The sequence below is a fragment of the Cryptomeria japonica genome, chromosome 2, assembly GCF_030272615.1.
Source record: "Cryptomeria japonica chromosome 2, Sugi_1.0, whole genome shotgun sequence".
Lineage (NCBI taxonomy): Eukaryota > Viridiplantae > Streptophyta > Pinopsida > Cupressales > Cupressaceae > Cryptomeria > Cryptomeria japonica.
The window spans coordinates 149,532,949-149,558,270 of NC_081406.1; the positions used below are offsets into that span (position 1 = coordinate 149,532,949).

Here is a 25,322-nt window from a genome sequence, read left to right on the forward strand (position 1 = left end):
TTATACACAACCTCCTACTCAAGTCAATCATTCTATTCCTTTGACAACTTCTATTGCTAGTATACGTACTTTCACATCAAACATAATGACTACTTCAATACAAGACATTCCACCTATGATCACCAGTCATGGGGGCAATCCTTCTTCTTCAATTAACCCTCTTCCTTTATTCAATCTGACTTCTTCATTCATTCCTTCAATAAGTGTTCCTATTACATCTCCACAAATGAACATGACGTAAGGGGGCAATTCATTTAACCATTCCATTCCTCCTTGTAGTGTTCCTCCTTTCCAATCATCTCCTATGACTAACTATCATAGTGTCCCGCCACCTTACTCTCAATCAATACCTTCTTTCAATAACATAATACCTCCATCTCAATCTAACACGTCTAATATGAATTCTTCGACTGAAGCAACCATTAACAATCTTGCACAAACTGTCTCTTCTTTACAGCAACAAATTGCCTCTATGAATCAATCTAAGTTTAGTGTGACCACATTTGATGTTGCGAGCCCACTTTCTCTTGACATTGTTCGAGCTATTCCCCCTAAGCATGTTGAACTCCCACAATTGGAGCTTTATAATGGTAAAGGTGATCCTCTAACACATGTTAAGACTTTTCAAACAATATGTACTGATTTTGCTCATGACCAAAGATTGCTTGCAAAACTATTTACTAGAACATTAAGAGACAAGGCTCTGCAATGGTATTGCTCGTTGCCTTCCTATTCTATTACTTCTTTCCAACAACTTGCAAATGCTTTTATTCAATAATTTCAAAACAATATAAGTCCTAAAGTTACTTTGATTGATTTAATGCATTGTAAACAAGGTGTTAAAGAAAAAGTGACTGATTTTATTGGTAGATATAAGCATTTGTATGCTCAAATTTCTTTTCCAGTACCTGACAATGATATTCAAAGAATCTTTATTTCTAATTTACAAAAAGATATTAGAGAAAAACTTATGTTTTCTGAGTTTACTTCTTTCCAACAGTTGTGTGCAACTCTTCACAATTATCAACTGACTGTGAGTCAAATGGAACAAGCAAATCCTATGGCTCTGAGTGATAAGGGTGATAGTAGTCAACAACCATTTGGGAAGTTTAAACCGAACAGAGAGTCCATTAAATTCAATGAAAATATCATCAACAACAATGTGAATGCAACATCAGGTGTGCCTCCTATTTCTAAGTTTTTCAAGAAAGAAAGAAAGTTTACGCCTTTGAATGAATCATTGCATAGTATTATGAATAAGTTATTGGAACAAAATGTGCTTACTCTTCCTCCTATAAGGCAAATAGATCCTGCAAAGATTAATTCACCCTATTTTGATAACAAATCTTTTTGTCAATTTCATCGTCAACCTGGGCATGATACTGAAAAATGTTTTGCTTTAAAGGGTAAAATTCAAGATTTGATTGATAATAATACTATCTCTGTTTCTGGTGTGAATGATAAAGGCAATACATCTGTAGCTCCTCCTAACCAAAATCTCAAGATTTTTACTGATCCGTTACCTTCTCATACCTCTAATGTGATTGATACTAATGATTCCTCTGTCTCACCTGATGATCTTGTGTCTATGACTCCGAATGTGATTAACTTTGTAGAGTAGCAGAAAATCCCTAAAGAACCTTCCATCACATTTGATTCCAGTGAAACTATCAAGGCACCTGATGGTCCTTTATATATAGTTGCAAAAGTCAAGAATACACCTTGCCGTGGAGTGCTTATTGATCCTTCTTGCATGGTTAATATCATTACTGAAGAATTTCTTTTTACTTTGCAATTGAATCAAGTGATCTATGACAAAACAAATGTGGTTGTGAAACTATTTGATGCATTTTCTTCTCCTGCAATTGGTTCTATTACATTACCTATTGAGGTCCATAACAAACCCCTTGATGTGGACTTTGCTATTATTCCATCATCCGAACAATTTCATGTGAAGCTAGGCTATCCTTGGCTATCTTCCATGAAAGCTATTGCTTCTCCTATTCACAAGTGTTTGAAATTTCCCCATAATGGTGAAGTTGTTACTGTCAATCATAGTCTCTTTAAACCAGCTGAAAGAACTTCTAGCGTTCCTATTGATTATTTCTGGTCTAAACAATTCCAATCTCTTCCACTGCGAAGTGATCATCTTTTCAAATCTTATCAAAAGTGGAAAAAAGATATGATCCTATCTCTAAGTGAACCTAGAACACCCAAACTTGATATTCCTATCATTCTTGAGAAGGAAGTTCTTCCTTTGAAAGATAAAACTAATGTCTTTCCTCAAGAAGATTCCCAACCCATCCCTATGGATGTGATTATGTCTATGCCTAATAAACTTTCTAAAAGTAGACCTATACCTCCTCGTCATGATGGACTTGGTCTCCTTCCTAAACCAAATATTCTTCCTTTATATGGAGCAGTTCCTCCTCCTTCCTCTTATAGAGAGAAGAGACCTTCCTCTTCTCCTATTATCCAACCTAAGAGACCACAACCCAAACACCCAAGTGATAAGGATGAGAATATTCCTCCTCCTCAATCTTCTCAACTTCCTACTAAGACTAGACGAAATCGTTCTACACGTGAACGCCGACGAAAGCGTCGTCTTAGAGCTCAGGCAGCTGCTTCTCAAACTTTGCAATCCCCAAAAACACCTTCAGCTAGCATTATTCCATTTTCTCCTTAGCTGGAAATTGAGCCAAAATCTCCTAAACATAAGATGCATGATGGTCTTGATCCTGTGCGAGTTAAAGATCCTATTTTTATAAATCTTGATGATGATATAGATGAAAATGTTATTCATGATGAAAATGTTACTTCTTTTCATTCTGATAGTGAATATGAATATGTTGATGTTGATAACCATTTATCTAACGAATTTTCTAAAGCACTTATCCTAGCTCCTAGACAAGAACAACGTGGCCTGGAACATGAACATAGCCCTTGCTTGGATCTTGTGATAGCTCCATCTGCTGTGTTGGATGTTCCTCCTCTAGCGTGTTTCCTGCCTTCCCGAAATATTGATCAGCAAGATCGGGGGGTAGATGACGTGCTAGACTAGTTTCATTAGCATAGCGGACTCTCTCCTCCTCTCTTGATCTTTTGTTACTTCTTCTATGTGTTATTCTCATTCTTCTATTGGTTGTCCTTAGTGTTGTCTGCTTGAGGACGATGCAAAGCATTGCGACCTCTTTTGGTCTCTCTCATGTTGACTCAAAAGACACATGTGTTCCCTTCTTCTAGGCGACCTTCCTTGATTGGGGAATGAAGAACAATTATGCATACATACATATGATATACATGAATTATCATACAGCATACTGACCCCAAGGAAAGCGAAGTCACCTTGTGCTTTGTGTTTTGTATCTATTATCCTTGGGCTTATCTCACACTTGGGGGCTAAATCCTTGTGATAACGTGCTCCTTTCCTTCTCATTTCCTATATGTATCACTACCTTAAAGCAATCACCCCCGATGAGGCGTGTGCGATCGCTTTAACGTAGGGGGGCATACACCCCGTTCATATCTCTTCAAGATACTTGAAAATTTCTTGACAAATTTAGCTTTGCCTTGAAAATTTTTGATATCTTTCTGGCATGACTCATAGTGAGGGAAGCTTACTACTGACAGTCATGGTTCTCCCTCGTGATCTTCCCTTTCACTTTGTCAATCAAAGTTGTAAGATCCTTAGTCCACTGGGGGCTTGGCATATCTTGCCTTCTTGACGTGGTGAAAGTCTTTCAATGTTGTTTCCTTGTACTTTACCGGAAGTATGGGCGTACGCTTATACTCCCGCTAAAGTGGGGGCTAAATGTAGCATCCTAAAATTGCGACACTTGCAATTTCGATTGCATTTGGGTCTTCACGATGGCAGCGCAACGTTGAACCTGAATGGAAACCCCAAAACCTGTTTACGACACCAAAAACTGCATTTTTCAGCACCCTGGCCTGATCCTCCTTGCACCCTGCTGTCCCGGGAGGTGGGACCATGGCGCCCAGCACCCTGGTCCCCCAGGACCATGGCGCCTAGCGCCCTAGTCCTTGGCCCTATTTTGGGCCCGGTCTCTTTTGGGCATCGGGTCTTTAAGTTTGCAAATTGGAAAATATTGTTTCTAGGTCGGCCTAAGGTCGGAAAAATTAGTCTATCTGCCCTAATTGACAAGTATATAAACTACATTTCCCCTCCCATTTGGGGAGGTAAGAAAAAGGAAGACATATGCAAGCAAGAGGCGGAAGCAATATTCAAACATTCAAACATTCAAGCATTCAAGCATTCCTTCAAGCAATTGAGCATTCTAAGTCTCCATTCAAGGCTAAGTGTTGCATTCAAGACAAGGATTCAACCATTGAAGAGGAGATCACTTACAACATACAAAATACAACATTCATTACACCTTCGCATGTAAGAACACAAACATTCTTACAACAAGGTATCAGTACTTGTTTACATTACAAACATTTACATTTACAACATTCTCATTTCTTGGTTAATTCCAAAACCGGGGTTTGACCTAAAGGCAAACCTCTAATCCCTAACCCCCCAATCGTCCTCTCTTTTTTGTGTGTAGGTTGCAGGTACGCGGCTGTAATTGAAGATCTGGAACCCTTGTGCAGAGACGAACAGATCCCCCTTTGTTTCGCGGATTTTTCGGAGGACCGTGTGCACGTCGGGTGCCATTGTCCCGTCAACTTTCGCCCGAATTTGCAGAACAACATCATCTCGACATTTTACTGCTAATTCCAGGTCCGCAGCTTCATCCCGTATCCCTATCTCTGTTTATAAGTGAATCTTTCTTACTTTGCATGCATTCCTAGTTCAATCTTTCTATCTACATTCTTTACAAAAGAGGGTATCCTTGATGTCTCAACCCTTGAAACTCATTTAGAATCCAGTCTTGCATTGTGTGGGATTGGATCTTGTGGGTTTCAACCCCTCTTTTGAATGTAAAGTCCCTCCTAAGTGAAAACCGTCAATCCTAGTGACCCCCTTTCTCCTTGAAGTGGGAGAGAACACCTAGGGTTCGATTTTCCGCTTTACATCCATATAGTTTCTTTCCAAGCACATCATATTCACAATTTTCATAGCATATAGTTTCTGCATTTATATATAGCAACATCAATAAAACAAGGCAACTGTCCAAGTTTATCATCCGTTTGCATTCAAGAGAAACAAGGCTCATCTCCTTTCTTAGATATTCAGACACGAAGTGTTTGAGGTCCTAAGGTCATTCATTTTCAACATTACCCTGTGACGACGCTTTACTTATGGTTGGGTAGCGATTTCAATATTTGAGTCTTGGCAACCCAAAATCTGTCAATTGCTATATTTCAAACACATTAACAAGATCTCTAATTCATTTGAGACACCCAATTGATCATATGACTAGTGGAAAATCTAAAATTCTACTTCAGCATCGTTGTAATTGTTACACCCAAGTAGGTTTCAATACTTACAAGTTAAGGCAAGGAAAGAAAAAAGAAAAAAAATGTTATGCCAAATATTCATCTCAAGGCAAAAGAGCTATTTTATATAACTGAAATATCACACATGCAGGTGCGACAAAAAGCTTGACCATGGGAACATGCAAATAACTCCATCAGGGCTATGGACACCTGTTGGCAATGGAGCCATATTCAAGAAATTACAGTCTATAACCTCATCGAAGCTCTAAAATCTTGTTGGCAACGAGGCTCTATCCATGATGCTTTTGAAGTTAGAATAATCCACGTAGCTAGTCATATAGGATGCTAAGGATCTTTAGTGAACACAAGAGTGGGAATTAACTCATTTGCACACACATGGGCAAAAGAAGATAAAAGTTTCAAGAACCAATGGGAAAATTCTCCGTGTCTCCATTTGTAAATCCTAGTCAGTAAGTGTGTTAATTTGGATGTTCTAAGGGATCTTAAGGATCGATTGACCGCTTATCTATGAAATGTTTTGTACCTCCAATTCAATTGGTGTATTACAAAATGCTAAACAAATACAATCATCCTTGTTCGAATAGGAAATGCATCTTCATCATGCATGTTGCATTAACATAGGTCATGTCAAAAATTCATTCTCCACATGCAAATGGCATATCATCATGTCATATAGGTCTGCATACTAGGGGCATAGCTTAAAAAAATCATAAAAATCATATAAAGTCCTGAGAAAATCCAAAAATGAAAAGAAAAAAATCATAAAAATCATTTAGAGTCCTGAAAAAATACCAAAAACATTGGGAAAACACAAAAATCCAAAAAAAATTGAAAAAAAATCCTAAAAAATCATATAAAGTCCTGAAAAAATCAACCAAAAACATGCAGATAAAGTCCTGAAAAAATTACCAAAAACATTGAAAAAACAAAAAATCAACCAAAAACATTCAAATATGATCTTAAAAAAAGCACAAAAACATAAAAAAAGCTCTTAAAAAAGAACTAAACAATCAAAAAATCAATTTTAAAAAAAACAATAAAAACTTGCAATAAAATGTCTTGCAAGAATCAAACACCCTAGTAGATATCCAACAAACACTTCGCACGAAGTTAACAAAGGATACAACTAACCAGTCAAACATATGCAATCAACTGATCAAACTTCCTTATCAATCGTATCAAATATCCATATCAAGTGATCACTATCTTGTCTTAAATAGAGATGGATACACTTGAAATCAACCAGATCATTCTTAAACGAAGTCTGCAACTTTATGAGATCGAACATTATCAACCATCACATCAAGCAACTGAGAACGAAGGCACATATCAGTATAGCTATTGAATTTTGTCTGGGTCAGTCTTTATCTTTTATCATTTGATGACACATTATGTTCCTATGCTACTCAAGGATGTCTACAAGTGACTAGAGGAGCCAAGATGGTCATGATATTTTTCTTTGTTTGTTGTTTGTGGTGTGGACCAATGAAGTTTTGAGGCAATAGTTCCAATGGGTGTTTGTGATTAGTACGTTCATTCAGCAAGTATCCCATGAAGGATAACTATGCTTGTGACTACCCCACATACCTCAACCCCTAACATTATTCCCAAAATGGAGGGTTCACTCCTTGTTTGCTACGTGTTTGTTTCTTCAATGAGATATCTTTACATATTGGTTCCTTATACCCTAATGTGCAAAGCTCCATTGTTACATAGTAAGTCTCAGTGATGAATATATATTGCGCTACGAATAAAGGCACAAAAGTTCGTGAAAACCATCATCTTCATTTTCAGTCTATCATTATCAATCTATCATCTCATATCAATCATCCTCAATTGCTTCTAATTCTCATCTTTCATTCTATTTCATTCCAAGGTTCATTCTCTCATATTTTATCTCAATATCATCTTCACATCACCTATCTCTATCTCTAATCAACTAACTATTCTTTTATCTCACATTCTTCTTCTTTCGAGAGATCATTCATACCTTTAATGCATAAACAATATCTCAACAGGGCATTACACCCTAAGCGTCATCGGGCTATACTGGGGCAAGATTTTTTATTTTCTTTGAAACAACATCGTTTCGACATTGTCTCAAAGAGGGGAAAATGTAGACACCTAAAAATGTCTCAATATAATTATTTAATTAAGTTAATTAATCTTATTCTTCTAATTTCATATTTCTTCTATAATCTTACTAATTATTTAAATTCAATTCTATCATCGTTTAATCATTTAAACCATTTTCTAATGTTAATTAAATATTTATTATTTAATTAATTATGGTTATTAATCCTTCAATTTAAATAATCTTTATTATTTAAATAAATTTCTATTTCTATTTCTAATCAATTAATCATTTACCCTTTTCTAAATATTAATTATTTAATTAATTATGATTTTAATCCTTTAATCTAAATAATCTTTATTATTTAATTAAATTCAATTTCTAAATAATTAAATAGTTTCTTTACAATATTTAATTAGCTAATTAATTCTTCTAATTCTAATTCCAAATCCCCAAATTCTTCTAATTTAATATAATTTCATTAATTCTTCCAATTTCAAATACATGTGCATGATTTCAAAAACAAAATGGAAATCAAAGTCAAGTTCAAAATTTATTCAAATAACAAAATTGAATTTAAAGTAAATTCAATATTTGAATTAAATCTCATGCAAAGATTAAATTGAAAATCATTGTCAAAGTGCAAACACATGCTAAATTAATTAATTAATTCAATTATCTTTTCAATCTCTATTTCTATCTTCCACTTTGCTTTTTTCCTAAAAGCTTTCAATCAGTTAACTATTCAATCTATTTTAATTGATTATTTCAATTAATTGATTAATTACATCATTCTTTAATTATCCTCCAATCATTCTTTTTTATCTTTCAATCAATTTTTTTCTCAATCTATTAACTCAATTAACAATTCAGTCTATTCTATTCCACCTCTAAATCAACAATTCAATTATCAATCAACATGTGATCTCACCCGAGTTCCACCCCTTGATCAATTTGTTCCACCTCTCAATCAATCCTCTCCAATAATCTATAAATTGATCATTCAATCACGATCACAATACAATCACAGACTTCGGATCTTTGTGTCATTTGCAGGTTACCAACGTAATATCTGAGAGCCATCATACCATAGAGAAGAAAAAAATAATGGAAGCCATATGCAGTCATGGAATAGAGAGTCTTAATTGAAAACTTTATATTCCTATTACTTTGCTTCGCATTATTTCGTTGGTTTATTTAGGATTCTTTGGTTATATAGGGATTCATGATTTCCCTTTGTTTCTAACTGAATAATGATGAATTTTACATACAACAATACCTATTTTGACATCATTAAGAATCTAAAATAGGTGATCGGTTTAGCCTCATGGTTGAGAATCACTCCTCCGACTGTCACATTTGCATCACAATACACTTGAATTACTTTTGCAATATCTAGCAAAGCTAGCACCAACTATTAGTGACCTTGTTTACAAGTTTAAAGCTCTTATTTATTATAGTTGTCCACTTGAACACTTTCCTATCTCCTCTCATGGTCTTGGTGATGGGTTTATGAATCCCACTAATATTTTGAATAAGCCTTCACTAGAAGCTTGCTAAAGCATGAAATTTTTAGGCTTTGTGCCTACTCCTAGGCATAAGCCAAGCCACTATGGCCCCCACCTTTTATTAATCCATTTATAGCCCCTTAAGAGAAAAAACAAACCCCACATAGACCAGTTCCTTCTTTAGGAACTTACATTTCTTCAAATTAATAAATAATTTATGCTTCTTAAGCCTTTGCAAGACTTTCCTAATATGCAACAAGTGTTCTTCCTTGTTTTTGCTAAAAATTAGCATATCATCAAGGTAAATCATTACAAATTTGCCTAGAAATGGTCTCGACACATCATCCATTATCCACATAAATATGTTAGGCACAATTCTCAATCCAAAGGGCATCACTAACCATTCATAAATCATCTCTTTGATCTTCAAAGTTGTTTTGTATTCATCACTCTCTTATCCTAATTTGGTGATAACCAATTTTCAAATTGATTTTACCAAAGCACTTAATCTTCTTCAGTAAGTTCAAAAGATCTAAAAGGAAACTAAGCGATAAAATACAACTTACCATACTAATATGTATAGGAGAGTGGATGCAAAAAAATGCTTTAAACCCTTTAATAATTACATATTCAAATGCATATCTAATTAAACATAAACAAATATTCAAAACAAAATAAACTTATAAGACAACATATACGTGGGAAAACCCTTTCGATAAAAATCCCACACTCCAGGTACTCGACTCAATTATATTAATCATGATATTGTATAATGTCTCAAAATGGTGTAGCCCAAATAAACGGATATGATAATGGAACTTAAACACCAATTTTTTCCAAAAGAAAATCCTATAAAAAATAGAACCCAAGTATAGAGCTTGAGGGAAAATATCTACTATTATTATAAGGAAATACCCACAACATAAAATTAACTGAGCTAACACAACTAATATCGACCTTGCTACTCCAAATTTACATAGCAAATAATCAGATAAAGCTCCACTCCCAAAGCGGCCTAAAAATTGACTTGCTGATATCAATCAAAGTGACAAATATAGTGATGCCTTTTTGTGCATATCCAAGAGATGTTGCAACCTGACTCATGTTATTAATTATGACTTCACCTGATGCTATAGCAACTCCAAAAGAAAACAAGACTAGGAAAAAATCAATGTTGCAAATTGTTCTCCACAATGAGGTATTAGCATACTCAATAATGACATATTTATTAAAATTATGTGAATCTGCTTCAATATTTAGTGGCTCCAAAAGTGTTTTGTTTACAATTGATGTTCTCTCATTAGTGTCTGCTTTACATGCCATGTACAAGGGAACTGATAAAATGATCATTGTAATAATGGTATGGAAAGTCAAGATTTTGAGTGATGCAAGGAACTTCAAGTTTAGAAAACTTCAACCTTTTGACCTCCTTAAGGAATTTTAGACTTTCACCCAAAATAGGGAATGTAAGGTTTTGGAAAATGTTATGGAAAGTTGGGATTTTGAGTGGTGTAGGGAAATTTGAGTTTTGAGTAGTTTGTTGCACTTTAGGGATTCCACATGTTCATGGATTCCTCACACTTTTTCTTTTTTTCTAACCATTTTGCAATCTCTTATGATTTGGAACTTTCACTTGGATTTTCAACCTATTCACACAATTCATCTTGGGTTTAAATGGCATTATTTTTTAACCTTGACCATGACATACTTAATTTTAGGCCCTCAAGACCTAAAAGAAAAACTTTCTCAAAAACACTCCTAGGAGAAGGTAGGATTGGAAAAAATAGGCCAGAAAGGCAAGAAAAGGAAAGGGAGTCCCTGTCTTAGACAACGTGTTTGTGCAACACACAACACCCAGGCCCACTAGGGGATCAATTATAATTGAAGAGAGGACAATATGACAAGGTGATAGACAATTATCAACCACATGAGAAGACTAAAGCTTTGAGGAAGCACCTAACACAATTTGAGTTGTTGACATGACGCAAGAGGAACTACTATAGGGGCTTCAAGGAATGTCAAAGCCACACTAGAAGCAAGACTCTCATGTCAGAATCATGAGAAGAGCAATCCTTAGAAGATGTAGGAACCTTGATGATCAAGTGATCTTCCTTAGCATTCTTCAGCCAAGTAGAGGTACCTTTCTAATGCGAAAGAGAAATTTGAAGCTAGATGACTAGTAGTGAAACAATACCGACATTTGAAAGGGAGGCCCTCATAATACAATGACTATGTCCAAGGTTGATCCCCAACCATCATAACCACATCCTCATGAAGGGGTTTGGAAATGCCAACAAAATGCAGGCAAAGGTGGAATGATCCATTTGAGAAGTAGAATCTTCAATCTTCAAAAAACGTCCAATCGAGTTACCAATGGCCTCATAATAAGAATTCTCCCAAAGATGGAGGGGAAGATTTAATAGTATAACCCAAATTGAGAGCACATGAAGTGGTTTGGTGAGGGGATTAAATGAAGAAAACTAGGGTTTAATGGAGAGTTCTCTCCCCATGCCCAAAGTTGACCCAACACCAAATTTTGATCCTCAAAAGAAGCAATGAAGAAACCTTTAATGTAGGGGAAGAGCTCAAACTTACCAGACATAATAGGCTTCCATGAAGCATATACCCAATATTGTAGGTCTAGTGGAAGCCTATACCCAATACTGTAGGTCTAGAAGAGTAGGCTAGAGGTTGGACAAATGACACACCAAGCCTTGTTGCTAGTAGAAATCCTCATTCTTAGCAACTTTTGAGCCACAGACAACCATGAGAGAAGATTTAGCACAAGAGAGAGGTTGAATCACACACGGATTGCAAACATGACCAAATCTGGTACCTTGATCATTGCTATGAGGCCTTGTAGATGGCTTCATAGGATCAAGACCAAATGGACAATAGAAGAGCCCCTATGACCACCTGCACCTAAGGGACACCAATAGTAGTGCTACCAAAAGGGAAGGGGCCAACATCCACCTTCTTGGCAAGGAAAGGTGAAGAAACAAAGTGTACAACCAAAGAGACTATAGGAAAACCCAGATCAAATTCAACCTTAATTGACATAGAAGGCTCAGATACATCAACAATGGAGGGAACTTGAGGAGGAGGCACGGTTGTAACAACAAGAGTAGCAAGTCCTCAAAGTTGTGTGAGTGAACGTAGGGGTTGTAGGAGTAGCAAGAGTGGGGCATGGAGGATGAGAGCTGGAGATTTTGAATTTTTAGTTTGGTTAGTGTTACCTTCTTGCATAATTGTATATGGTGTACCCTTTTGTTACTATGTGTTAAATTTCTATTTAAATGGGGGAGAAAAATGTTTAGGGGCTTAGGATTTGAAAAGACTAATGCTTGATTTGGGACAAATCTAGATTTTTTAATTTATAATTGATAAGACATTATAACTTTTTTTTTATAATAGATTCATAAAGCTTTATTAGCATGCATAAAAGTCAATAAAGAGAAAGCGTGACTATGAGCTCTACAAAAACATTTAGTGATGGAAATTATACATAGTTTTGAGTCAATGTTTGAAATGATAGATTTTTTCCAACTTTTTACATGATATGGAATTAAAATAATGAAATATTATTGATTTAAGGTGTTCAAACTACATTCTTACCACCATGTTATTTCTATGCATTTTACTATTTTATAAGAATCAACTATATATGAGAAATATGATGATATATGTGTGTATTTATATCACTCATATTGTCAAGACAACAGTGAAAAGAGTTTATTGACCTATATTTGGAAAGAAGATGTCACATTTATAAAAGGGTTTACCACAAATTTATAACGAACTTGGTATGACTTTACACTTATTTGCTAAAACATTTGACTAATCCTTGATAACAAAATCCTAAATAAAGATTTTTGGATATCCAAAACCCACCACTTTATGCATATTGGAACATTATATCTTAATATAAAATTGTAAGATTTTTATACTTAGCAGTTAAAAGTTTAATTACAATAATGAAGGAAAAGAAAAACTTTTAATTTCTTTTATTGTTTTAAAATAATACATAATAACAACCAAAATGCCCTCAAAGAAAGCAATAATAACAAGAGACACAAAGCATCAAGTTCTTGCCGAGATGTTTTAGATTAGTGTTATAATTTTTTGTATGAAATGTTTTGTTTAGCTTGATCATTGGGACAATGGAGGACATGAGGTCTCCTCATACTAGGCTTTGAGGTTGAGTCCTTTGAAACATATGCATTCTGTATCATCAGAGTTTGTGAGTAACCAAATAAATGCCATAGAAAGGAATTGTAAAATTTGCTGAATGAACAAATTTAAGACAACAACCTATCATTAATCTCCTCTATTTGTAAGTTATGAATTTTACAAAAATACTTGTTTGATTAGCAATTAAGCAAATCATGAGAAGTAATTATAGAAAGTTTTGTTTGTAATTGGTCTTATAAATACAAATGCTATTTTTTTATTGAACATGATTTGACATAGAAAGTAGTAATGGATATTCTTTTAATATGAAAATTCAATCGTGATATTACTGTAAGGAATAGTTGCTATTAAAGTTGCATATGATCATCTTTCAATTAAATTTTTTTGTTGTGATATCACTCTTCAAAATAATTGCTATTAATATAAGACAACTCATAATGATAAATTACTATATTATTAAATATAAAGTTATATTATATTAAATTAGTATTTAAATTAATTTGTAGTTTAGAATTATAAGTTGAAATAATAGTTTGAAATTAATTTCATTTAAGAAAAAATCATAATATAAGATTAATCTGATAGAATTTTAGAACTCATCAATTCTATCTATAGAGTTTGAATTTTGTTGAAAAAAGAAAAAATATACTATCTTCTAATGTAAAAATAATTAATTGTACCCATCAAAAGACCAGGGACCTCCAACTCTGCTGGAGCTAGATAAAATCCATTTCTTCATTAAAATTCTATTTTGATCATCTCTGTCTTTCTTAATTAAAATTCTATTTTGGTCATCTCTGTCTTTCTTAATTGCAATTTTTTCAATAGATGTTGTATAATTGTATTGTATTTGCTCATATAAATTCCTACAACTCACTCATTTCTTGGGCATTATACTTCATAATTATTTGTACATAATTTGGTTGCTTTTAATTTTTTTTCAACCAATACAAATACATTGAAAAAAGTAATAATTTGATTTTTCATGAAAAATGATGAATTTATGATTTTTGGAAATTTTATTCGCTATTTTGTTGGTATTTCTGAAGTTATGGATCACTGTATTTCATTGGGCTTCCTGTTTGTATGTATAATATCTATTTCAATAATGCTTTCCTCTTTTGGAATGTTATAAATAATTAATCTCTACTAATTAGGAATTTGTGCATGGTTTTACTATTAAAAATACTGTGAAGTTAAGTTCAAACTTAATACTGATCTGGAAATAAGTGACAGTTTAATGACCATTTCATCTACCATTATGTATTTATATAGTTCCTAAGATAATTGCACCGTTTTGATTTAAATTAACCTTGCAAAATATACAATCACAAAAGTAATTATGATTAAATCCACTCTATAACTATGTTATCACTAATAGCTAGTGTTGGAATGCGATGACATTCATCAAGGAAGAAGGGACTTAATATTTACACTCCTTATGGCTAACATTTGATGTAGTGAAATATTGTTCGTTTCAAGGGAATTATATAGAAGTATGTCTCCAGAATTTACTGTATCCGTATCTATCAATGGGTACAACATTCTCGTAGTGCACGGACAAAAAGAATGTAGATTCCAATTCTTTAACAGCTGGACAAAGTGGTCTTAAAGAAGTAAAAGTAACCCGGCATAATACGGAGTGGGGAAAGCATAAGTTGCCTAGTGTCTAAAAATTTCCTCAACCACAACAACAGCTAGATCAATAGCTTTGATGCAGTCTACCATGTCTTTCAACTGCAGGTTGAAACTATAAGCATCAGGAAAAATTGACTACCTAGTAAATAGTAAAACTATAAGCATCAGGAAAAATTGACTACCTGATAAATAGTAATAAATGATTTCAAGTGATTTTCTTGAGTTAGCATTTTAGTCTCAGATAAACTTTCATATTAAAATATGAACAGTTTTAATTTGTCAAAACCATGGCCATTTCCCCAAACCACTAAATCAATTTCAAGATTTAAATTTTTTACTTATACCCAAACAATAAGTTCATTTCGGTGTGTAAATTTATTATAATTTTGAATCTAAAATGTTTACTTTGATAGGAAATATTGGGAGATAGCCTATGGAAGAATCGGGCATGCTATGAAAATATTCTACACATTTAACAATAATTTCTATAATTTTTAATTAAAAAAATAAAGAAAATCTCCATACAATTTTAACCAAAATAATGGAAAAAATTTCAGAACAGAATTAGCTAAAAATGTCAATTTTTTTCCAAAAAAATTAGAGTATAGCAATGTTAAATTCTGTGAGAAGCAAGAATCAAGCCAGGATCTGATGTCAGTCATAGATCACATGCAACTCCAAGCAACGGATGATCGAAGATCAAAATAGCTGAATGAAGATAAATCTGATATGAGAGAAAAATAGAGATAAAGAAGAAAATTTAGAGAAGACTCTCACCAAGCTATCACTTCACTAGTGAAGGTGAGAGTATATTGCTTATTATATAGAAAAATAATAGCATATACAACCAAGAGGTGCATTAACTCCCACCTCCATAAAAAGTGGGAGGTTTTACCTACTACCCCATAAAAGGTGGGAGGTTTTTACCTACTTGGTAAATGTCAAAACATGTGGCATAACCTCCTTACATGAAAACAAAAAAGGAGTTATAAGAGGTGGCACATAAGGCCAAAAGAGGGTGAGAAACCCAACTACCCCATAACCCACTTAGGAAATGACAAAATAGTGGTTATGAGAGGTGGCACAACAAGCCAAAAGAGGGTGTGTAACTCAACTACCCATGTGAGGTGGAGAGTTACACATGTAGCTAATGTATTCCGCCACATGTCCTCATATTAACCACACCTAATAACCTAAGCAAGCTTAATAATATATGTGTAGGAAAAATAAATACCCCCTAACATAAGGAAAATAAAAAAACCTACACTAACACCCCCCCCTTAAGCGTAGCTTAGGTGGGTGAAAAGATGGGTCCCGACAAATGAGGCCATGTTAGGTACCCATGTACATAAATATCCCCCCCAAAAGAAGAAGCCCCCCCATAAGAGGAATAGAGCCCCCTAAATAGAGAGAGAAAGAATGAAGGACTAAGAAGCCCCTCCTGAAGTAGACACCTTTTGCATCCCAAGCAAAGATCGCAAATGAAGGAACTTGCTTTCGGTGAAATGTTTGGTGAAGATGTCCGCAGTTTGCTCTGATGTAGAACAATACTTAAGATCAATGATGCCTTCCTGAATGAGCTCCCGAATATAGTGCATATGTATCTCAATGTGTTTCGTCATCTGATAATGAACTGGATTTCTTGAGATCTGTATAGCACTTTGATTATCACAAAAGATGATGGTAGGCTTTCTAACTGGAATACCAAACTCAGTAAGAATATTTTGAAGCCAAATAGCCTCAGTGGTGGCATTGACTGCCCCTCGATACTCAGCCTCTGTCGATGAAAGAGCAATTGTAGACTACTTCTTGCTCGACCAACAAATTGGACCAGAACCAAGTGAGAAGCAATACCCAGAAGTAGACTTGCGATCCTGAGAATCACCTGCCCAATTTGAATCCGTATATCCTACCAAGTCAATATCCACACCTGCTACATACTGAATTCCATAATTGTGAGTACCCTGAATGTAGTGGAGGATCCACTTAGCTGCTTTCTAATGCAACTCATGTGGCTCCTACATGAATCTAGAGACCATACCCACAGCATAAGAAATGTCGGGTCTCGTATGAGTCAAATAAATGAGGCTTCCAACAAGCTGTCGATATAAAGTGCCATCAACCAAGGGTGAAGAGCACTTAGCCTCAAGTTTGAACCCTGACAAAAATGGAGTAGGTGCAGGCTTACAATCAGCCATGTGAAATCTGGAGAGCATATCAAGTGCATACTTGGGTTGTCCAAGGAAGATTCCTGAAGATGATTGAGTGATCTCAATTCCCAAGAAGTAATGCAGAAGACCCAAGTCTGACATCAAAAATCTATCATGTAGAGCAATTTTCACTGCTTTAATGGTGGATGAGTGACTCCCTGTGAGTAACAAGTCATCAACATAGAGAACCAGAAATGTGAGAGTTTCATCCTGTTGCAGAATGTATACGTTCGGATCAGAATGGCACCGAGTGAAACCAACTGTCAGAAGGAATGAGTCCATCTTGGCATACCAAGCTCGAGGACCCTGTTTGAGGCCATAGAGAGACTTTCGAAGTCGACACACAAGTGAAGGATCCTAAACAAACCCCTGTGGTTGCTCCATGTAGATTTCCTCCTGAAGGTCACCATGAAGAAATGCACTCTTCACATCCATCTGATGAACTTCCCAACGATGGGCTGCAACTATAGCAAGAACAAGTTGGATGGAATTCATCTTAGCAACTGGAGCAAAAGTCTCATAGTAATCAACCCCTGGAAAAACCTTTTGCTACCAAGTGAGCCTTATACTTATCAACCGACCCATCCGCTGCAAATTTTGTTCGATAGATCCACTTGCATCGAACAAGTTTCCTTCCCTTAGAAAGAGGAACTAAATCCCATGTGTGATTCCTTTCCAAGGAATTGAACTCTTCTTGCATTGCAGCATCCCACTCAAGAACACCTGAAGCTTCTCGAAAGGACTGTGGATCAGAAGTTGAAGCAATGAAGAGATGTGGAGCTTGCTGAAATTGTGACCTTGTTCTTCTAGTATCTAATGGATCACCAAGCCAATCTCCTGCTGACTCAAATGTTTGTCGAGCCCAAAGAGGCACTGAGGCTGGAGAGTCTGGGGGAGAATCATCAACCTTTGAATGATGACTATGAGAGGAATGTGAATCCTCATCATCACTATCATCATCTGAAGTAGAGGAAGAAGACTCCTCATCAAGATTAGGAGGATTAAGATCCTCTGAAGAAATGTCATCATAATGCAATTTCTCCAATGTGATAGTGGATGGAGAAGTGGTATAAGAAGAACTAGAAGAACTCTCCTCAAAACGAACACTCCTCTCAATGAACAACTCATGAGTAGTGGGATGGAGAAGCCTATACCCTTTGACATCATCTGGATATCCAACAAATATGCAAGGCTTACTCTACGGATCCATAGCCTTGCGTTTTTCAGCTGAAATGTGGGCCCATGCAAGAGAACCAAACACTCTAAAGTGTTTAACTGTGGGTTTTCGACCAGTCCAAGCTTGAAAGGGAGTTACCCCCTTCACAGCTTTATGAGGAACTCAGTTCTGGATGTAACACGCACAGTTGATGGCCTCTGCCCAATACTGAGGTGCCAAAGACTTGGAGTGAATCATATAATTAGCCATCTCCTTCAAGGACCTATTCTTTCGTTCTGCTACACCATTTTGTTGAGGACTGTATGGAACTATGTGCTGCATGTTGATACCTTCTGAAGCACAAAACTGTTCAAACTGATTATTAACATATTCACCCCCATTATCTGTACGCAGAATCTTGATGAACTTCCCAGATTGTTTCTCTGCAAAAGCTTTGAAATCTAAATTTTTTTCAAAGACTTCAGACTTTTGTTTGAGAAAGTAAACCCATGTATATCTGGAAAAGTCATCAATAAATGTCAAGACATATCTAGCCTTGTTGAAAGATGGTTGTGGAAATGGTCTTGCCAAGTCACTATGTACCAACTCCAATAGTTGTGTAGTTCTCCAAGCTTTACCTTTATCATACTTCTCCTCTGGATGCTTACCAAGAATGCACCCCTGACAAACTCCATCAGAAAATCGAATAGAAGGCAACCCTGAAACCATTTCTTGTTGACTGAGTTGTTGCAAGTAACGGTAGTTCAAGTGGCCAAACCGTTGATGCCACAAACAACTCACCTCATCTGCATGAGTGAGTAAAACTGTCGAAGGAGAGTCAGGAACAAAGTGAGAAAACTGATATAATCTATAATGATAATCTGCTTTTCCCACAGCAACAGTAGACCCATTATGCATTTCGTTGATTACCACTGCATCTGGTGTGAACTCAACTCGCTTGCCAGAACCAGTGTGAGTGATCTGATAAACAGATAGGAGATTAGTTGATAAAGATGGAACACAAAGGACATCTTGAAATGTTCCTTCACCCACATCAACAGACCCTCTCCCATGCACTTCAACTGGAGTGTCATCACCCATTAGGATGGAAGGCATAAAACATGGCTCTAAAGATGTGAAATCATCTTCTGAAGAAGCCATGTGGTGTGAAGCACTTGAATCAATTATCCAAGAATTTGGTTGTGAAGCAATAGCAACTAGGGCCTTACCCTTTCCTTTCCCCTTACTCTTATCTATGTCTTTAGAAGATCCTTCTGATGAACTTTGTTTGACTGAATCAGGAACCTTGATATTATTCTTTTCAAGAAGATTTGAAAGGTGATCAATTTGTTTCTTTAAACACTTATGTTCATCATGACCAGGCCTCTTACAATAAGAACACTTGACTTTCTCCTTCTTAGGTTGTTCACCTTTTGATGAAGAGGTCTCATTGTCTGCCTTTGAAGTAGCAGATTTCTGATCTTTCTTCTTCTCTCCTTGGTTCTTTTGTTTCTTATCTTGCTTACTAGACCCTTTCTGTTCTTTTGTGCCTTGATTTACAACTAAGGCATGTGACTTAGAGGGCTTTATTGTACCCATTTGAACCAATTTGTCCTGCTCCCTAGTGAGTTCTGCAGCAAAATCATCTAAAGAAGACATTTTGAATGTGGTACCTAGGGCACATTTGGTAGCATAGAATGTAGAAACAAACACTGAATAGTTAGAACCAAGCTTAGAAAAAATACTCAAGATCAGTTGCTTATCATCTTTCTTAGTTCCACACTGTTCCAACTACAATCTTATAGACTTAAGTTTAGTGAAAAAGTCTTGTATAGTATCAAAATTGGTTGGATTCAACCCTATGAGTTCATTCTCCAATTGATGACCTCTTAGTTCATTCTGCTTACCAAAGAGGTTTCCCAAAGTAGTCCATACTGCATTTGGTGTAGTAGCAGATTCAATGTGAAAAAGAAGGTCAGGAGAGACTGACATGCACAATGTACCAAAAGCTTCATCACATTTATTAAACCATTTAATCTTTTCTGCAGCATCTTGAGGTTCAGTTTCAAGTCTCATAGTAACACGAGGATATCCATGTCTTTTTAGATATATTATCATCTTAGATTTCCATTCAAAGTAATTATATGGTGTTAAAAGTGGAATTGTAGATGCATCCATGATAGCAAAAAAGAAGATTGCAAAGAGTCAAGAAGAGTGCAAGAAAGAAGACACAAGAGACACCCCCCTTTCCACTAGTATTTGAAATCACCCCCCCCCAATATTACAAGGTTGACACTTTATAATTAGTGCATTTACAAGGCTTTTATCAGATTACAATGCTTTCTAAGGCTTTAATGGCCAAAATAGAAAGTTTAAATACATATAAATTTAACACAAAATATGAAAAAATTAGCCTTATAGCTACTCAATGTATCTTAATACCTTTCCAACAACTATTCGTTTTTGTAAAATAGAGTTGTGAGAAGAAAGATATGATCTATAGAAGGGAAAAAAAACATGCAGCTGATTCAACCTGCAATATCTAACAAAGAAGGATAGAATATTTCAATAAGACCTGCAATTATGAAGAGTGCTCATTTCCAGCTTTCCGTCAAGTACTCATTTGCAAAAAACTGACACCCGAGGCAAAAGTTATGCAACTTTTAAGAAAGGTTGCTGAATTTCCCTGATAGAAAAACGGCTTAAGCCTTGTTGAAACTCGATTTCTGCAAAAATTATTAATTTTCTAGAAAAACCTTCCAAAACCCAGAATTTTTTCGATGCTGGGAACAAAACCCAGAAATATTTTTTTCTAAAAATGAACGGAGGTTAGAACACTAGGGCCGAAATGAAAACAACTCTAGTAAAATATTTCACTCTGATTTTTTTACTGTGTTCTCCAAACTTTGAATTTGGTGAAATAAAAGTCACTTATGATTTTCACAAGCCTTCTGGACACTCTGGAAATGCTAAAGAAGCCTCCAATATTACCAAAAATGCTGCAATCACCCAGATCTCAAAGAACACATATATAAAACCAGATTTAACTAGAAGCTTATTTTCCTTTAAACTATTCTGATTCTCCAGATCACATGAAAATGCAGGAGAAAAGCATACTTGGTTTTTAAGAAAAATATTAGCTATCTAACAATCTCAAATCTCTCAAATAAATCAGAAAAGCAATGAGCTATACCAGACAACACGGCTCTGATACCATGTTAAATTATGTGAGAAGCAAGAATCGAGGCAGGATTTGATGTCGGTCATAGATCACATGCAACTCCAAGCAACAGATGATCGAAGATCAAAATAGCTGAATGAAGATAAATCTGATATGAGAGAAAAATAGAGATAAAGAAGAGAATTTAGAGAAGACTCTCACCGAGCTATCACTTCACTAGTGAAGGTGAGAGTATATTGCTTATTATATAGAAAAATAATAGCATATACAACCAAGAGGTGCATTAACTCCCACCTCCATAAAAAGTGGGAGGTTTTACCTACTACCCCATAAAAGGTGGGAGGTTTTTACCTACTTGGTAAATATCAAAACATGTGGCATAACCTTCTTACATAAAAACAAAAAATGAGTTATAAAAGGTGGCACATAAGGCCAAAAGAAGGTGAGAAACCCAACTACCCCATAACCCACTTAGGAAATGATAAAATAGTGGTTATGAGAGGTGGCACAACAAGCCAAAAGAGGGTGTGTAACTCAACTACCCATGTGAGGTGGAGAGTTACACATGTAGCTAATGTATTCCGCCACGTGTCCTCATATTAACCACACCTAATAACTCAAGCAAGCTTAATAATATATGTGTAGGAAAAATAAATACCTCCTAACATAAGGAAAATGAAAAAACCTACACTAACAAGCAAAAAGAAAGACTTCCAAACAATTTAACAGTAATGACTTTGAAATATTAGAAGAATTGCAGAAACAAATGAAGGTATCTGAGAATTGAATCTCCAAAATCCCTGACATCCTTGGTGAATTCAGTACTCCGTCATAAATATAAAAAGACCATTTGTATCATTTTATCCTATACCAAGAGCAGAAGAGAAATCTGCAATTGAAAAAATAAACAAAACTTTTTTCAAGTAAAAATCAGGGAACATTCCCTTCCAAATTTTAACCAAAGAAGCATAACAGAAGCCCCCAGACATAGGCAAACCCGCTTATAGAGAAACCACCACCCGCTGCACCTCCGCCTGGCCATAACAAAAGCCAAAAGAGCAAGCAACAAACATAATCAACAATCAATAACATAAAAAAATGTCAATTCTGGTGTAGTAAAAAAACTGTGAGAGCGTAAAAAACTTTAGTTGCCTCTTAACATAAGAAATGAATTAATCAAAAGCCATAAATTAAACTTGGGCAAACTGAAAATATTAAATACGATTCTTAAAAAGAAAAACCCTTGGCTAGTGAATTTGTAATAGCTACATTATTGCACAAAAGCTTCATGCTATGGCCGTTGATATTTTTGCAAGAAAAAGGCTGCCAAATTGCAGCGCAACAAAAGGCTCAATAGAATTTCATATCATTCTCTGCATTCAAAGACACATTCAATGGGATAAGATTTGTCCAGATTTCTCTAACATCTGGTTACATCTGATTGGATCCTTTCTCCTTGTATTAAAGAAGATGATAAGATTTTTGACTTTTGTAGATCTTTCTAGATTTATTTTTTCCCATTTTATTCAGACTGAACTATTAAGACTAGAGAAACAATATTTTTCTACAAATAAAAGGGAAAAATTTGAATTATGCTAATGACTGTAGCAAATATAAGCCAATAGGAAAATAAATAAATAATTTTGATAATATTATTAAAATATGTAAAAATAATAAAACTATAGAAATGTTAATAGATTTTTAATTCAATGACATGATTGGACAACAAAAAGAATAAATTGCATCTAACGGATGCATAAGTCATATCATTCTCTGCATTCAAAGACACATTCAATGAGATAAGATTTGTCCACATTTCTCTAACAACTGGTTACATCTGATTGGATCCTTTCTCCTTGCATTAAAGAAGAGGATAAGATTTTTGACTTTTTTAGATCTTTCTAAATTTACTTTTTCCCATTTTATTCAGACCGAACTATTAAGATTAGATAAATAAATATTTTTCGAACAAATAAAAGGGAAAAAATTAAATTATGCTAATGACTATAACAAATATAAGCCAATAGGAAAAGAAATAAATCATTTTGATAATATTATTAAAATATGTAAAAATAAGAAAACTATAGAAATGTTAATAGATTTTTTTAATTCAATGACATGATTGGACAACAAAAAGAATAAATTGTATCTAACGAATGCATAAGTAATCGTGCCTATCGACAGGAACTAATAATAGGACCTTCCAAAACTGTTCCTAGTTAACTTTTTAAAAAGTTTTAACCAATGGTTGTAGAAAGTTAAAAAGAATCTCTGTTGCTAGTGATATATTAGAAAAAGTAACGCCATAAACTGTGAAATTACTAACCTGCAAAGGTTGTCCATCCCAGAAACTGGAAGCCATAAAAAACATTGCTAAAGTCACCATGGGTGCAGACGCCAAGGCCAGGTATTTCATTGTTCTTGAAGACCCAATTTTACAGTTTACTGGTTCATATTTCTTCACAATTGACATGACCAGAAAGGCCACTGTAGGTGGGACTATGGCCGTCACTAACAAATAGGAAAACCCATCTGAATTTGGAAATAATACCTTCCATACTGTTGACAGAATGCCGCTGCTTAGACCGACGCTTCCCTTCATCAAACCCACCACTAGTCCTCTGTTATCTGGGAAGTTATTTACAGAGGTCACCATCGAGACTGTGTTGTAGTATAACGGGCCATTCCGGGCAACAAAGGCAAACAAACCCATCTCCCACAATGGAGGGATTGCTAGTCTTCCGGATACAAACATCCATTGGATCCCGTAGCCTGTCAAATTGTGGAGAGCTCCAATGAACAGAACAAGCCAAGCTGGGAGGCACTGGTTTATCAGGCCAGAGATTATGCCCCCCAAAAACCCTAAGCTGCTGTAAACGGAGATGGTGTCCAGCTGCTGCTGATTGTAGCCAAAGCAAGTCTTCATGGCCTCAGCATATATGCTGAAGCCGTATGATAGTCCTGCACAACATTCTATCCATATGCAGCCTACCAAAGCCATCCATCTATTCTGAATATAATGGTCTGCTATTCAAGCCCTGTTCTAAAACTCGGAGGACAACAATGAGGTAGCCTTTATTCATTGGAATGTCTTGACATACATTTAATGGAAAATATAATATTTTGAAACTAATGATAAAAGACATATAAGAAGAAGAATGTTATGTAGAAATCTCAAATTTATTTTTAAGTTTCCTATTAATTTCTTACAAATTGAGTAAATAAATATTATTTAATTAATTACTTTTATTAATTATTCTTCTTTGTTCCTCTAATGTCAATTAATTCAGTCAGTTTAATTGATTAACCTTAGCTTTCAGTTCCTCCACCCAATCAACTAATTAATAAATGATTAATTAAGTGATTAGGATAACTAATCACTCAACATTTTCCTCTAATTTAAAAATCCACATCATTACTAATGGACAAAAGGCTTCATACATTTTAATAGTAACCATCCAATTGAAAAACAAGGATCAAAATCTTGATTGTTGATCTTCTTACGTGTACTCATCCCACTTCTTGCTCGTACATGTGAGCATACTAACTTGGATGCATCTTTGACCTCCACCTCATCCATTAATCTTGACTCATCCCCACTCACACTTATACATACATGAGTATGCTTGTCCTTCCACCTCATCATCTAATCAACTTTTAGTTTCTCTCACCTAATTCCATCTCATAATTTGATCAAATCTTCTCCATTGATCAATATTCTTGCTCCCTCTTTTGAAATTTGTCAAAAGGCTAAGAGTCCCATCCATGCAACTAAATCCTAACCATTTGTCATATCCTTCCATCCTAGCCCTCCGTTCTCCCTTGGAGAAATCTACTTAATAAAGGTTTGCCTAAGTCATTTCATCTATGAATCATAGAGTACCCTTATGTTGTCAAATTAAGTAACATCTAGCAAAGAAGCATCCACATACCATCATCC

General features: G+C 35.2%; 1 protein-coding gene across 1 annotated transcript; it reads right to left on the bottom strand.

Annotated features, from left to right (window-relative positions):
* Nucleotides 1-22,152: 22,152 nt before the first annotated feature.
* LOC131071322 (protein NUCLEAR FUSION DEFECTIVE 4) lies at nt 22,153-24,383 on the bottom strand. Its single transcript, XM_058007112.2, has 2 exons — nt 23,709-24,383; nt 22,153-22,416 (listed from the first exon to the last, which is right to left on the bottom strand). Exons 1-2 carry the CDS (start codon nt 24,381-24,383, stop codon nt 22,384-22,386), a joined length of 708 nt encoding a protein of 235 aa, XP_057863095.2. The 3' UTR covers nt 22,153-22,383.
* Nucleotides 24,384-25,322: the final 939 nt, after the last annotated feature.